Below are 15,859 nucleotides of genomic sequence, written 5' to 3'. Positions count from 1 at the left end.
ACGATGACAGGCGATAAACGATCATCATTTTAAACCTTTGGCCACTGTAACTCCCCACTGGCACAGTGACAGGACCAAAGTTCAATATTTTTAAACATTTATTTTATTTTATTTTATTTTTCTCCTATAGCTTCTCTTCTGACCAAAGCTCACATGAGCTGGCCTGGTGTAATGTCATCTGCCACCCTGGCAATTAATACACAAATATCTCTGCTCTTGTCTCAGATTTCTCAGTTATGGCTAAATCAGTCACTGTGTCCTGCTTTTCACGTCCCCTGCACAGCATGTAAAATAATCCCCAAATTTCCATTCACTGCACTGGGGTTGCTCCTCGACACAAGTGGATCACTATGAAATAGTATCTGGCAGATCGAAAGGGCATGAAATTTTCAGGAGACATAGATCAGGTATTTGGGAGAGGGGAAGAAGGCTAAATGTTTGACAGGGATCATTTCATCAAATCTGCTGTGTTTTTACATGTACAGAAACCACAAATTGACATATCACGTTCACATGTATAAGTATGTGCTTCCTGCTCCTGTGCGGTTCACCCTGGAGTTTCCTCTGAACAGCTCGTAGCCTGTATTTATTTATTTACGTTCTAATAATTTATCACATATCAAATTCTAGTATACCTCGTTACACTTTACTTGAGTTGCACTGCCTCTGTTTTCACTGTATAAGAGGATTTCAGGTCAGGCTGTATCATATAGTTCTAAAGTTAGAGTCCCCACACCCACAGCAGCCGTGAGTCAGAGTCCTGATCCACACGTCAGTGTCTGAGGATGAATATAAAAGAGGACAACAAAGCTGATTTTGAGAATAAAAAGACATTTAATTATTTTAATGAAACTGAGCTCAATTAAACTAAATGTCTGTCATTTTTGTCTACTTTTTGAACAACTATAAAGAGACTAGTTGTTCCTGTTATGGGAGCGCAGGCACTCATTTTGTTCCTGTTTTGCCTAATTAGCAAAAAAATTAAAAATGAGAACTTCTTTCTTTCTTTTTTGCTGTGACATGAGTGAGAGGCAGAGGGATTGGACATGAAGACAGATCATGACTCCAGATAACCTTTCTAACAAAGCATGTAAATGGGTTTTCTACTCAGGCCTTATCAGCCTGATATCAAATGACAGCCAGCGGTTACACTTTGTATAAATAAATAACTCGGTAAATAAAGAAGTAAATAAATAATCCGTCAGCCCTTCTTTTCAAATGTTTTTTTTTTTACCAGACGTTTGTTACCACGTCTGCCATTTTCCGTCTATGAGCCCTCCTACGCCACCGCATGGAAATCCAGGAATGAGTGGTTCCTAATCTTGACACTTCAGTCGAACAAAATCCAACACACGACACAGACACCGGCCTTGTCTACATTTGAGGCAATTAGGCCACATTTTTCCCCACAGATATGATAACAGTCAGGCATTGTATCTGCTTTCCTCTGACCAAACATGGCCATGGACGTGGCACAGCTTCTCTATTCTGAGGCCTGAGAGGCTGAGGTGTCGCTGGAGATAAAGATGCACGCTGTCAGCTATATGTGGATACGCACTGAGGAGAGGCTGAATTCCATGTTTGAGCAAAAGTGAATTGTAAATTGTCAGGTTGGGACATCAAATTTAAATACTGTCAGTTCTAATTTAGCACTCGGAACTGTCCCGAGTTCTAAACTTTAGTTCATTAGAAGGCAGTAAATGGGCAGCACTTTGAAATAGCCTGAAATGAACAATAACCTTTTTACAGTGAACCCAGAACTGCAGATAGATGTGATGGTAAAGCCTGTTTGATCCGTGGCTCTGAGCACCTCTGTCATTGCTTTCATACTCATCGGTTTTTCCATTGAGCGGCTGACGAAGGCTCTAATGCGACATCTAAATTATCTAGGAAAAGTATTCTGGGGTTCTGCGCTGATAGGAAATCCGCACGATGCCTCAATGTGAGGAGTTAAATGTTTTGAAGGTCGCAGATTCTCTCATTGATCTTGCAATGTTTGTTAATTACATTGTCACTGATGTTGTGAAAGATAATTAAGCCACTATGTTTATATGCATAATTATGTGCACTCTGCATCAGCCTTTGAAAGACAGTGGCAAGAGAGAGAAGGAGGAGGGGGAGGAGGATGGGGGGGGGTTGTTTTAATTGTGAGCCACGAAAAACAGTGCAATATAGATGCCCTAGTTGCAATCAACAAAAAGCAAATATGAAAAAAAAAAAAACCAGAAGAGAGACATGAGATTGGCAACTTAGGCACCGCACCCTCCTCACAGAGAGAGAGAGAGCGAGAGAGAGAGAGCGAGAGAGAGAGAGAGAGAGCAGAGTTTGTTGTCAGATGAGGAGTAGTAAAAGCAGTAGTGGGGATAAAGGTGCAGGCCTCCTACAATGACATGTATAAACAGACAGGCTTTTCGTGGCAGTGAAATACACACAAAATGACTAATTAAAACCACAGAGCTCTTTTTTTCTCTCATTTGACTCTGAAATGAAACCTGCCTCATTTTTCTAAGAAGCCCTTGCCCTCGATTCTATGTGGCCAGAGCTGCTGCTGATAGAATTAAAGGCAGCCTGTGTACGAGTGTGAGACAGAGACTTAAACCTAGATGAAAGAGCACAAAAACTAGACGAGAGCAGGGATGGAACACATTTTGTTTTCGTACCACAACAACCTCTCCTGCCTGCAAATATTTTCCCCCTCACTGGTTCTCAGAGCAGTAGCGTTGATGTACTCTTTAAAAAAAAAGCTCTGTGTTTTTTTTTCTAACTCTCTTTCTTTGCTTTTTTTTTTTATTTACACCGCGGCTTTAACTTGCCATACAAAGGCCAGCCTGTGTATGTATGTGTACGTGTCTAGTCGCAAGGGTCACACGGCGTATAACTGTAAAAGTAGCTCTGGTAAAACATTGTTGGTACAGTTGATTAATTTATTCTTCACTTCAGATGACTGTTGAAATTATGTGTTTTATCTGTTTGATAATCACGACATTATACCCAGAGAACATCTTGTCACATTTTAACAGAGGTTATAATGAGTCATTTACAAGCAATCAAGGAATTAGAAAATTCTTTTAGTGTCGTTCGAGCCAAATAATAAAGAATACTTGGAGCTAACGTTTATTATGAGACTTAAGATGAGCTTGAGGTTTTCAAAAGGGTGGTTCATGTGTCAGGACGGTACACAGTCAGGCTGAGCTGTGGCATTTGACATTTACAGCTCCACAGGGCCTGAGACATGACGTATATGTCATATATTTACTGGACAATAACTAATATTAAAACCTAAATGTATTTTTTTTTTACTTTGGTTTACAGTTTTATTTTAACAACATTGACTAGGTTACAAATTGTGATTTATAGCGCCTGCTGCAGGAAAAGGAAGGAGACTAAACATGTATATATATGTATATACTGTATATATATATATATATATATATATATATATATATATATATAATTCTTCCTTTTTGGGCTTTATTTAAAAATTGATTTTTGGTTTCGGAAACTATGGAAAAAATAAAGCTTAAATGGCTCGAAAGGCAAACCACAAGTCTATGTAATGGAGGAGCTTGAAGCAGTGGCTAAGTTTAGTGAGCTTAGGGAAAAATCAAAGACTCAATATGTAATCCTGGGTGTAATGTGACGCTAAGCCTGGCCCTGCCATTCGCTGTTGGCCCACAGCTGCAGGGAGAATACATAAATGGTCTCATACCGTAAGCCTGCCTCATTTATGAATTTCAGTTAACCACACACTGACAAGTTATAGAGACCTCCCCTCCCACACCCCCTCCCCACAACTGCTCGTTGTATCTTTCTTCAGGTTAATAATAACACTGGCTATACAGTATGTCAGTGGTTCCCAAACAGCTCACATTTAAAAAATAAGTTTAGCTATTGCTATAAATGTTTATTTTTATTTAAAACACATTTCTTTAAATAAACAAAAGAAAAACAAAAAAATTCAATGCAAAAAGAAGAAATTATTGTATCTGAAATATATTTTCCTTGCTGCAGTCCTGCCCCTCCAATGCACTCTGCACTTTGGGAACCACTGCTATGACGTCACCCTTGACGTGTCTAACAGTTGTAGTGAGTGTAGTGGGCTGTTGTTCAAGGGTCCAAAGGGTTGATGATTTTATATTTTAACATTTAGGAAAATCAGTGATGTCGTCAGAAAAAACGTACCTGGAGAGGCGAAAGGTGCTTGGCGACTTTGGGCCTCTCCTTGCGGCATGAAGGAATCATTTTTTGGAGGCTTGTCCTCACTGTCTTTGTCCTCATGGTAACTGCCATCTTGAGAGCCGGCCTCGGGTTCAGCCTCGTCTGCGTTGTCTTCCTCATCGCTGCAGCCTTTGGGCTGTACCATGTACACACCCTCAGGAGGGCCATCTTCATCATTGCTGACTTTGAGTTCATGCTCCTGCTCGTCCTCAGGAGCTGGCGGCTCATCGCCGTACTCACCGTTGACCCACTTTTCGATGGCCTCTCGTCTCTTCTGGTCCTCCTCCAGGCTCTGACTTAGGCTGAGGCTCTCGTGGAAGTTGTTCTCGTTGTCATCGTAGTGGGAACTGCCACGCTCGCTGTTCTCTGCTACACTCTGGTCACCCTCTGCATTCTGGGAGCTGCTGTCAAACACCACCTGGCGGCTCAGCTTGGCACAGATAGCATTGAGTTTTAGGCCACCTTTCCTTTTGGCGGCCATCTTGGATTTTCCTGAGGTCGTTTCAGTGCATAAATTCCTTTCAGCTGTTGAGAAGCAGAAAAAAAAATACAAATGTTTATTAATAAATATAATTTTTTGAAAAAAAAAAAGACATACAGCCTTGTTGAGATTTTAAATTCAAAACGCCGACATGTTCTTATTCACAAGAGAGCCAGAAAAGCTGTGAGTGTAAACAGACACAGACCTGAAGCTGCTTCTCCCTGTCAGTATCTTGTACTGTTTTAAAGTATCACAATGGAAAAAAATAAAACTGACACAGAACACTGACTGCTGCTATTAATAACATCCAAAAGCACTTAACAATAACAGCACAAGACTAAAAGGACAGACCCAGATACTGTACATATCTTTCAAAGTCACACCTCTACGGTCAGCTCTGTGTTTAATGCATTGGTGGAAAAAAAGAGGAAAACACACACACACACACACACACACACAAGGCCTAAACCACAGGCAGATAGACATCTGACCCCATACTATACTACGAGCAGCAAACCCACCCTACGACTACATAATGCCTCACATGACAGCGCTTCTACAGACGCTGTGAGACATTATCTTTATTCTCACCTAAAGAGTCTGTGGTCTGTGCGGCCCACCGAGGCTGGGGGGGGGGGCGCTGAGCATTAAAGCTGTCAGAATGTGCAGGAAAAGTGCTGCGAACTTTTCAGCCTTTTCAACAGTGATCATTGGTGTTTATTTTTTGTTAAATGTATTAAGGACAGCTGTCTCGCCACAACTTTATATCAATACTGCTGTTTTTTTGTTTTGTTTTTTTACTTTCATAAAATAAAACCCAAATAAAATAGGTTCAACCCCCCCCCCCCTCCTCACTGGGCCTCTCTAAACAATAGCCCATGATAGAGCGTGCCTTGGGGCAGGAATGGGTGGCATTATTTCAATCCAAGTGGGGCTATCTTTATAACATGTCCTCTGATGAGGCAGGAACAGCTGCCTGTGGCATTCCATATCCAGAGCTGCCTTTTTAGGGCAGAAAATGCACTCTGTTACCTTTCACTTGACTCCTGCAGCCACCAAAGTTCACCTTCCGGCAACTTTTTCCACACTCACAAAGCAAGGCCAGATCTTTATCAGGTGGTGGGAGGAGATGTCCGTGAGTAACGCGGTGTTTAAAAATGAAATCTTATTCACTTTTAATTCATTTTATTGTTTGTTAAAGACTCAGCTCTGTCATCGTCTGAGATCTTTAGAAACCGTTAAAAGACAGAGGGAGGGAAAAGAGAGATTGTTTTTCTCACGTGAACTGTATTGGATTTTAACTCACCTGCCCCGTCAGGAGGATAATGGTCTATAGTGAAACCACGGACTCACCGTTTCACTAGAGAAAAATGTGTGATATGTAAGGTAACAAAGTTCCATCTTTAAGATTCAATTCACTTTCTACAACAATGAGAACGAGCCTCTTCATTTTCCCTCAGCCATAAAGCCAAGCACAATCATGTGTGAGCCATTGCCGGCATTATGTAAATCACACCGGTGCAACATAAAATCCTGTTTTCATTTTCTTTTGCAAAGCTGTGGAATCATTAGAGGATATACAATTTGAGGGAGTTTACAGATCACCCCAACGCCAGACAATGCACACACACACACACACACACACACACACATGCTTTCTCAGTTACTGTATTTACATTGCAGGCTTCCTCTCTGAAACAATGACTCCAGGAATTATGTAGTTCTGAAAGGCCCATATATCATTTGCACATTACTGTACAATTTAGTGTTAGACAATTGCAGGCAGGGGTGAAAGGGTCACCTTTTAGAAGACAGCAATTTTGAAAAAAAAAAAGAATCCCCTGGAAAAACTATTAGGAAGTGGCCGCCATAAATTTTCAAGATTTTTTTTTTTTTAGGAAATACTCTCCAAAGGAAGATTGAGGTCATTTGGGTGTTGCAGTGGAGGTAATTTTTTTTTCTGTTTACTGTGTTCAGTATTTCATGCCTTAACTACTGATTTCCTTTTCCTCTGCAATCTCAGGCTCCTTGTAGGAAATGACTCCTACAGAGTTGTTTCTTTTCATGAGTGCCTATTTAAGTGTGATTTTCTGGTAACAATAAGGAGTGTGAGTCGAGGGCAGAGTGCCACTGTTTTAGTCCTTTAGCAGAAATAATAGAACGTATATTTAGTGCTTTGGTTCTTTAAAGGTAGTTGTACTTTAAAACAAATTTAATATTGTGACGTTCCCCCTGAGGAGGAACACGTTACGGTCGGCTGGTTTATGGCGGCTGCCTAAACTATTATTTATGCTGAGGCTTTCTGTCCTCAGCAGCGTTTTGCCGTTGCTTTCAGTGAGGATTGCTATGGTAACAATAAGCTGTTTACCTCAAGTCGTTTGTGTGCATGATAGCGTACAATGAGATAAAATCTGTGGGGACCTACATGAAAGAACAACCTTTCCCTCTGGGACTCACTCCCCCACCTCTCTAAGAGTCCAGTAAGCATTCTGCCTTATTAATGAATATCAGAAAGAAAAACAACCATGTCACACGCACCGGACATTATTTACACTTCTGCTTTAGCCTGGTGTGCTAATTGTCAAGGAGGAGACACCTCAGTAAGCACCGGGGGTGGGAACATATAGGCAGGTTTGACTGTGAACACAACAGCTGAAACTAATTTTTCCAAGTGCTTACGTTAGCCGTGACACTATTTTACTGGAAACTGTGCAGGGCCACGCAGCAGCACCGTGGACCGTCTTATAAGGCCAAAACCTGAGGCGAAAAAACCCAAGAAAGTATTTTGAACACATTTGGACAAGGTCAGGTTCTTTTTCATCTTCAGTCAGAAAAAAGTGCATCATCTCGTCCTTTTTTGGGTCCTGGTTCTTGTAAGCACTGGATGACGCTGCCGGTGTTGCACTGACACTGACGCTGACGCTGACACACACACACACACACACATGCTCTGAACACCACAGGTCTTGTTGGCTTTTGATGCAGACTCTGTGTTTGTGTGCCAGAATGATATCATACCCAATCAAGATGTGTTTCAAATTCTAATAACGCTGTTGGAAGTGCTTTACTTGTGCGAACGTGCACAGACTACAATCAAGGTAGCGACGGGTAAGGAGTTAACAAAGTAGCGGCTGGCGGGTCCTGAGATGAGGCGCCTTTTGTCCAAACACTGGTGTAATCGTCTTGTGGAGATTGTAAAATCACATATTTAACATACGCTGAATGAAATAACCTGGGCTTCAGTGATCATTTGAGCCGCTCCATAAACACACCTTCTCCCCGCAGGGTTGTCTGTTTGTGTGGAGCGAGCGAGCAGGAGGGTCCGGGTGAGAGAGGGAGATATTACTTGTTTAAACTGAAGCTTATCTCTTCACCTAATCAAACACAGGTACAGGGATTGTTGTAGATTCGAACATGACTGACACTGGGACAAACCCCCCGCAATATCAGGACTTAATTAATCCAAACAGGGAGCGGGAGATGTCTGCGCAGCCCCGGATTATTTTATAATATGCAGAGATAGAGGTTCGCTATCTGTGAGAGGAAAAGTCTAGTTATAACTTTCTGAGCCTTTAGCAGATTAATCGACAAGACCGTGTGTAACTCTGCGACTCTTTTGTGTCTATAGCTCTCATGGGAAACGTACGAGTGTGTGCGAGGAAGCGCACATCCAGGTTTTCAGGAAAAGACGCATAAACAAACACAGTCACGTAGGAATTGAGGTGTTTTTATTTTGGTAAATTTGGAGCTGGCAGGAGAAGATTTATTCTTTCTGTCTGTCTGTCTCTCTCTCTCTCTCACACTTTCACACTCCATCTTTGCCATGGTGGAGAGGTTACGGCAGCCTGAACAAGTCAAGCGCAAAGCCACTGATGGACAACTACGCCACGACACCCAGACCTCAGCATCTGGCCCCTCTCTCATTTTTATTACACAAGAATAACAATAAGCAGGTCGTCGACCCCTCTGTGAGATTTTGCCACAGTTTCCTAACAGTCGGTGCAGCTGATGCTGAGAAATTTCCATTTTTCCGCATGCATATTTAATTGAGTTTTGTCCCAGTGGTGCGGAAATGATTTGTTTTTTGCTCTCTGTTCACTTGACTCCTCTTCGGAGTCGCTAACCCTGATTAAGACGTTCCCGTTAATTTCCCAGCGCACACCTTTTTTTGTGCATTAATGGTTCTGATCGTCTAATTAAAACTTCTCAGCTCGGCTGCTGATCACCGCTCGTTGTGCCTCTGACCTGAAGTTTTAATTGCCGCATCAGAAGCGATAATAATAATTTTGAGGTTCTGATGATTAAAAACAATGCCATTGCCAACTAGGTGATAGATGTGGGGTTGGGGGTGGGAACAGCGGAGGACAAGTTTATGTTGAGAAGGGATTTAGAAGAGGGGGCTGTAAATGTACCAAGAAGGGAGGGGAGGTGAGGTCGGGGACTGGAGGGGAGGGGAGGGGGTGCCTGTAGAAGGCAGTGCTACAACATATGGAAAACTCCCAGCCCTCCCGGTCCGTCAGAGTCTTCCTGACGAGACACTTCTGGCTCGGGCTGGGACGTTGCTTTCCCCACCTCAAATCTAAATCTGCCATTGACTGATCCACTTTGGAGCTCTACTCACTTGGCAGGTTTGCCAGGTTGAGGACAAGTAGGTAAAAAGAGAAGTGGAGAGAGAGAGAGAGAGAGAGAGAATGATAAAGGCACATAAAAGAGGACGACATTCCAAAAACCCTGGGCTTATTTTCATAAAAAGATAATAACACAGAAGGCGCAGTACAAAAGACACATTGTTCATTAAATGACTGAATGGAAAAAAGGAACCTACAGTGACTGTTGTCCCTGTCATAAAGCATGATGACATATATGTGATATGCTAATTACTGTCAAAACAGGAGAGAGAATGTTCACCCGTGAAACTGCCAACAACCCCAATCTGTCACATTTTGTTCTTTTTAACCACTGGATTTTTAATAGATTTTTTAGTTTCCACTGCAGGATCAATGTTTTGCTTCAGAGCAAAGAGCCTGAACTGTACACACACACACACACACACACACACGGACGGAAAGTCAGGAGGTGGCTGTCTTCTGTCCCCCTGCCCCCTACCGTCCTCCAGTCTCTCTCTCACAAATCTATTTTATTATTAATCAGTTGGTTGCACATCTGCCTGCTTGTTGTTTTTTTTTTCTATCAATAAAGCACTTATTGCTTTTAGTCTAGAATGTGACCTTGCACATTGTGTGCTGCCTTTCTGAGGTGCCGACCTTGAAGGACCTGTTTGGACAACCGCGCTGCAACTTTTTCCATGGGTTGGTTCAAATCTGAAGTCCTTTACCGAGTGCCACGCTTAAAAAAAAAAAAAATTAAAAAAACAAGATGCTGCAGGACAATAGCAGACACCGGCGGCCTTGCTAACAAACAAACCTGTGCTTGACAATGGCTTTAGAAAACAATGTACATTTTAAGTGCAGACGGAAGAGGAAAGACGTCCAACTTCAGGGCAATCAGGCAGGAAAGTTCAAATCTTTGTTCAAATAAACCCCCACGCCTTCATCACAAACAGGGTAATTATGGTATTTTTCCACCGTAGAGGACATGCAAAATAAAATGCTCTGAGGGTAAAAACACACACACACACACACACACACACAAATAGACATGAGTGACAAGAGCCATTGTGACAGCTCCGTATCAAAACAGCCAAGTTTTCTTCAGTTTGCTGCTCAGGGTGATTCACAGGACACACCACTGCTTGTTAAAATTGTACATGAAATCTGGAATCACAGCTGTGTCTCTGAGAGGAAACTCGCACGCACTCGTGCTTTTATGGACTTAGGGACGAGAAGATTTTTTTTTGTGTTTTGAAGCTCAGCTCTTAAACCCCCAACCCCCTCCCCCACCAACAGTAGCATTACACTTTGATTATCTAGCTTCTGTGCTAAATGAGCAGACGACCCCCGTGTCACTCCCTCGCGGAGGCTGCTCTTGGAGTGGCAGAAGTATAGTGGAGAGGGTTCTCAGCGGTGCACTTCTAAAGAGCCCTTGAGCTAATATCAGTACAGATTAACTGCTTCAGTTGAGTTTTAGTCACAGGGATTTCTCTTCTTCTCCAGTGTGATTTCTTCAGAGGTAGAAGCAGAGATTCACTCTGTGTGTGTGTGTGTGTGTGTGTGTAGTCATTTCCTACAACTGCTGCAACACCCAAAGTTGCCAGTTATTTTGATCTCTATCTTTTACCATTCTAATTTTTTTTGAGGCTTTATCAGAGTTTTTTTTTGTTTCTTCAAAACACATTTGTGCTAAAAAATTTAAATGATCAAGTTTTTGTTGTCGCTTGGAAAATACACCTGGTAATAAATGAAATGAAAAGTTGTTGTTCCAGCTCACTATTGTAAAACTATAAAAAATGTAATAATTGCTGTACACCCCGGTCCTCAAATGTATGAGCAGGTTTTCTGATGGATATGTTAAGCTGCAGTGGTTTGTTTGATCAAAAGTGTAGGAACGTCTGCTATGATCAGTATTTTCTACAAATTTGGTTTGAATGAGCCAATCACAGGAGGAGTGAGGTCTGGTCACACCGACCTTGTCACTCCATGATGTGTGGCACAGTAAAGCGTTTACCACAACGGTATAAGGAGCTTCACTGCTGACTAAGTTGTCTCACCATCACCTACATCGTCTTTTTCTACACACACACACACGGTGTCAATCCTCAGGGGCAAACTCAGCACACAATGCTCCATTAGTTATCAATTAAGTCTTAAAACTATCACCTGGCTCACGCACACACACACACACACACACACACACAGACTGGGGGTAGCTAACGAACGCAGCGACCGTCTGAACAGGAAGCTGAGAGGGCCATGTCTCCTTCCAGCTGGGGTGTGGGTGATGGAGTGTGTTTGTGTGTGGGTGCAGGGTGGCACTTTTGTCCAGGAGGTTAACCTTGATATGAGGCCCTGTCGGGCCAGATAATGTCAATCAATGACAAGCCCTCACAGATAACCCCTAATGTGAAGCCTAAAGAGCAGAGCAGTTTAGATCTGTGGACTCGGCCCCGTTCACCAGCATATGAACTGCATTACAGCCAAATGAACTGTGGCATTTTCTTAATAAGACTCCTAAGACATTTTGACAGCATATATGGCCTTCAACAAGAGACGCTGCTCTGATGGGCCGACCCCAGTTAGGTGGAGGGGAGAGGAGGAGGTGAAGGAGAAAGACAGGTGGACCTTTTCTTTGGTTTTTCTCACGTTCCTTAATTGATTTCTGAGCTTATGTTTGTTCGGATACGGAAGCACTATTGTGAAGAGAGTCAATGTTTTTTTTAAGGCATTTCCTCTCCTTCATTTGCCCTGTCTTTTTCTTATCTTCTTAAAAAAAAAGAAGGGAGTGACATTTACCCCCCAAAAGGCATGTTTTTTTTTTCTTTTTTTTCCAGACAGGATGCTCGTGCTGACAACATCAATCCCTGACTGCCATTAAAACATTTGCTCCGCCTGACAGACTTTTCCACTTTTGGACTTTTTATGGCGTGGAATGAATCACAGGTGCTCATTAAAATGTCACCCTGAGCAGGTTGTCTCTCTGTCCAAAACTGACCCATGGTCCTGGGTTCTACATGAGCTGAACGGATGTCAAACTGTTTTATTCAATTATACAACACTTAGTGGGTGATCATGCCCCCCCCCACCCCAAAGAGTAACTTTTAAAAGTTAAAAACGTATGTATATATACAGTTTACGTGAATCTTAGTGAGTAAGCAGTGAGGGAGCGTCTTCCTGCAGGTGGGATTTCCATTTCAGAGCTCATGGCTACGATTCCTCTGGCAGGACTCTGGTTTGTTTGACTTTTTAATTTCTTTGATAAAACAGATGAAAGTAACAGCCTCAGAGGTTTGATGAGAAAATGTGATTACTGGATAAATGTGTTCCTGTTTCCTACAGCTGGTTGTTTAAGCAAATGTATTAATGACTTATTGGAAAGTGATAGTCAGTTTTTTATTTTGAGGAGTTTCTTTCCCGTTGTGTTTTATTTGCCTTTTTTGAGTGGGTAACAGAAATGTGAACTAAAAACATGTCGTTTTTTTCCCTCATTTTTATATTTTACACCATCTTGTGCACAAACAATAGCAAACAGTTCTCAGTCCTGCTGTTCCAACAACGGTGTGTGTTGTTTACCTGCGTGTTAACTACCAACTTCAAGGCTCGCAGATAAAAGGACATTGTTCTGTGTGTGTGTGTGTGCTCCTGCTGCTCCTATGGTGACTGCAGGTCTGAGGCTCACACACACACACACACACACTGTCAAATGCACAGGGAGTGTGAAGGCAGCTCTAAAAACAAGACTTTTTTAGTTCAATGTGAACTGGAGGTGGAAGTAAACGTGGCATTTTTCAGTGAAACGGGAACGACCTTTATGACTGAGTTCAGTCAGTTCAGAGTAGAACTGTGTTGTGACTGAATCTGAAGGTGTGATAAAACAACACAAGCCATATATGGGGGGAGGGTGGAGGGGAGGGGGTGCGATGAAACAAGTAATGCTGCTTTACAGGAAAAAAAAAGAATGCTGTCTATTTTGGGTCTCTGAATACAAAAGGAAGTGCTGCAAAGTTCACTCAGACAAATAAATGTTCTTTTGATAAAACCACAGCAACTGCTTTTGCATTCTACAGCAAAACCACTTTGTTTCCTGCTTCTTCAACTTCATGACTTGCCATATTTGTCAAAAGCCACTCACTAAATTGTCGAGCACAAAAAGCTGAAGGTTTTCAAACGCTGCCACGATGAAAGCCCAAAATGTAATTTTTAATTCTAAAAGTGTCAGGTGTAAAAGAAATCCTCAGATGTGGATGTGGAGCGCTCAACTATTTGCTCTGCATCCAGCTGCCTGTTTTACATTTCTGCAACATTAATATTCCACTTATTATTATTTTAAAGTGAAAACGGATACTCTGTTGAAGTGCAAATCTGATGAATTACAGGAGCAGATTGCTGCTATTAATAATTAAAATCTATTTTATAAATATTCAGGTCTGTCATGCATCTAATAATGAACGCTTTAGAGGAGGTTACTTCCCGTGCGCATTCTAATGTGTCAGAAATATCACTTTTAATCACGCCCGTGTCAGCGAGTGCCGGGTTTGAACCTGCCGAAAAAACCCACCAAATCAAGGAAACTCAGCCAGACTACTACTGTGCTCATCACAGCTCATCCGCTCCTGCTGTTCTGCACCAGCTAACTTCTACTCCTGCCCCGTCTTGAGCTGTGGCGAACATCCCTCACTTTCCCGCCGCATTCGTACTGTGGTAATTTGAATGGAGAATAATGCATCGGCAGCGCTCTACCTTCTGGACACACCTAGTCCCAGCGCTGCTGCTGCCATATGCTGTGTTGATGCATATTCATAACACCTTCCCGCGTGTTGAGTGTCGGTGAGCAGCCGGGCTCAAACGAGCGTCTCAAAACTTCAAATGGAAAGAGGGGAAAAAAATAATGAAAAAGACCCCAAAGAGCGTGAGACTTCTTTACTTCACTCACTCTGCTGGTTGGCTGGCACTTTTGTGAGGACGCAGCAACAGGACGTAGGTTTGAGATCACTTGTTTTTGAGAAAGAAACTTGCAAAAGACTTGGAGGGTTAGATTTATGTAAAACAAATGACTTCTTCCACTGCCATCAGCCTAAGTTACCTCCAGGGCAGGATGTGAAGCTTCAGGCTCGAGGTTTTTTATTTCACTTTCTGCAGAATTTTATCTCAAAATAACAGAGTTATAAACTGTGCTGTCAGGTGGTCTCACTGGTGGGCTGAGATTCAGTGACACTGCACCTACATAAGCTGAACAGAGCAGCAGCAAACACACACACACACACACACACACAGTGGAGCGCTCCAAGATTAACACTGTCAGAGCTACATTGATACCCCATCATTATCTGCACACGGGGCCTCCTTTGTGCACTTGCTTGCCTCACTGTCCTCTCTGCTGCTCCTCTGTGGAAGTACTAATTACTAAAGCTAACATTTCTAGTTCTCGGCACTTTTGACTACCTATAACGTTTTCTTTATTCCTCCTTTTCTGAGATGTTATCATTTAAAAAAAAAAACTACTGCCTAACTACTGCCTAGACTGAAAGTGTGCTCGTGCCTTTAGCATCACTGTGACTCACTGTGTTCCTGACAGTGGTGGAACCAAGTGTATTTACAGTGTGGTTCCCCAGATTCAAATCAGTCCTGTGGGTTGAACACACTCAGCACAGCACAACAACAGAACAGTGTTTGATGTACGACTGTACTAGACAATGTTGGTATAAAAGGCCGGGATCAGAGCAGCGCTCCTTCTTGGATGGCGTTTTTCATTACCAATAATGCTCCTGCTCTCCTACTTTCTTCTTCCTGTCCCAGTGGAACTGTGGCGTTATCAAAGGTGATAGCTTGCTCAGGCACATTTTCTCAAACGTCTTCTTCAGCCAGCCATTTCCCAAGCCGCCTTCGTAAACGTCACTCATAAAAACCGGGGAAGATTTGATGGTTAGATCAAAAGGATGGGAAGGACGGCAAGAACAGTAGAAAGATAGAGAGAAAAGACCCACACCCCCAACCCCAGCCTCACCCCACCCAGCTCCAGCGAACGTTGAGGGTAGTTCCTCCAAGCAAGGGCCCCGTGTTTCAGACGCAAATACAACAAAACGTCGGGTGCTGCCAGGAGACATCAGAATGGGTGATTTTAACTTCACAGGTTCCTCAGATGCTTGAAGAGTTGTCAGTGTTGGACCATTGGGACAGAACAAAGAGAACAGAAGGTACCAACAGGCTGTTAACAACCAGTACGGGAACCATGCCAGAAAGACCTCTCCTCCCAAAATGCCAGTGGGCACCAGATCAGTAAAGGCTTCCACGTCACAGTAATTTCCCTGTTGAGCTCGTTCATCTGCAGAAAGTGAAACGGCTTAAAAGTTTATCAGGGGCTGCGTGTCTGCTATTTATTGCACCATTGGGATAACACGTGAAATTCCACAGGTAGGAGACACAGAGAAGGAGGGAGAGAGAGAAAAAAGAAATCCTCTGAATGTTCTAAGTAGGCTGAGGGTTTCAACCGGTGTCCAGGAGGAAGGAATTTTTAGGCGCTGTCCCTTTAGACGGGGAGTTTAATGCG

General features: G+C 42.7%; 1 protein-coding gene across 8 annotated transcripts in view; it reads right to left on the bottom strand.

Moving 5' to 3' along the window:
- The window catches only part of casz1 (castor zinc finger 1), a 160,933-nt gene that overhangs the window by 28,364 nt on the left and 116,710 nt on the right, over window positions 1–15,859 (bottom strand). For all 8 annotated transcript variants that reach the window (XM_017035821.2, XM_017035823.2, XM_025059741.1 and 5 more), the window contains one exon: window positions 4,183–4,743. In XM_017035821.2, coding sequence (XP_016891310.1) covers window positions 4,183–4,743 — 561 coding nt within the window. The remainder of the gene's footprint in view (window positions 1–4,182; window positions 4,744–15,859) is intronic.

The sequence above is a fragment of the Cynoglossus semilaevis genome, chromosome 10, assembly GCF_000523025.1.
Source record: "Cynoglossus semilaevis isolate Cse_v1.0 chromosome 10, Cse_v1.0, whole genome shotgun sequence".
NCBI classification, from domain to species: Eukaryota; Metazoa; Chordata; class Actinopteri; order Pleuronectiformes; family Cynoglossidae; genus Cynoglossus; species Cynoglossus semilaevis.
Note: the sequence above shows the minus strand (reverse complement) of the source record. Positions and strands in the feature narration are given on the sequence as shown.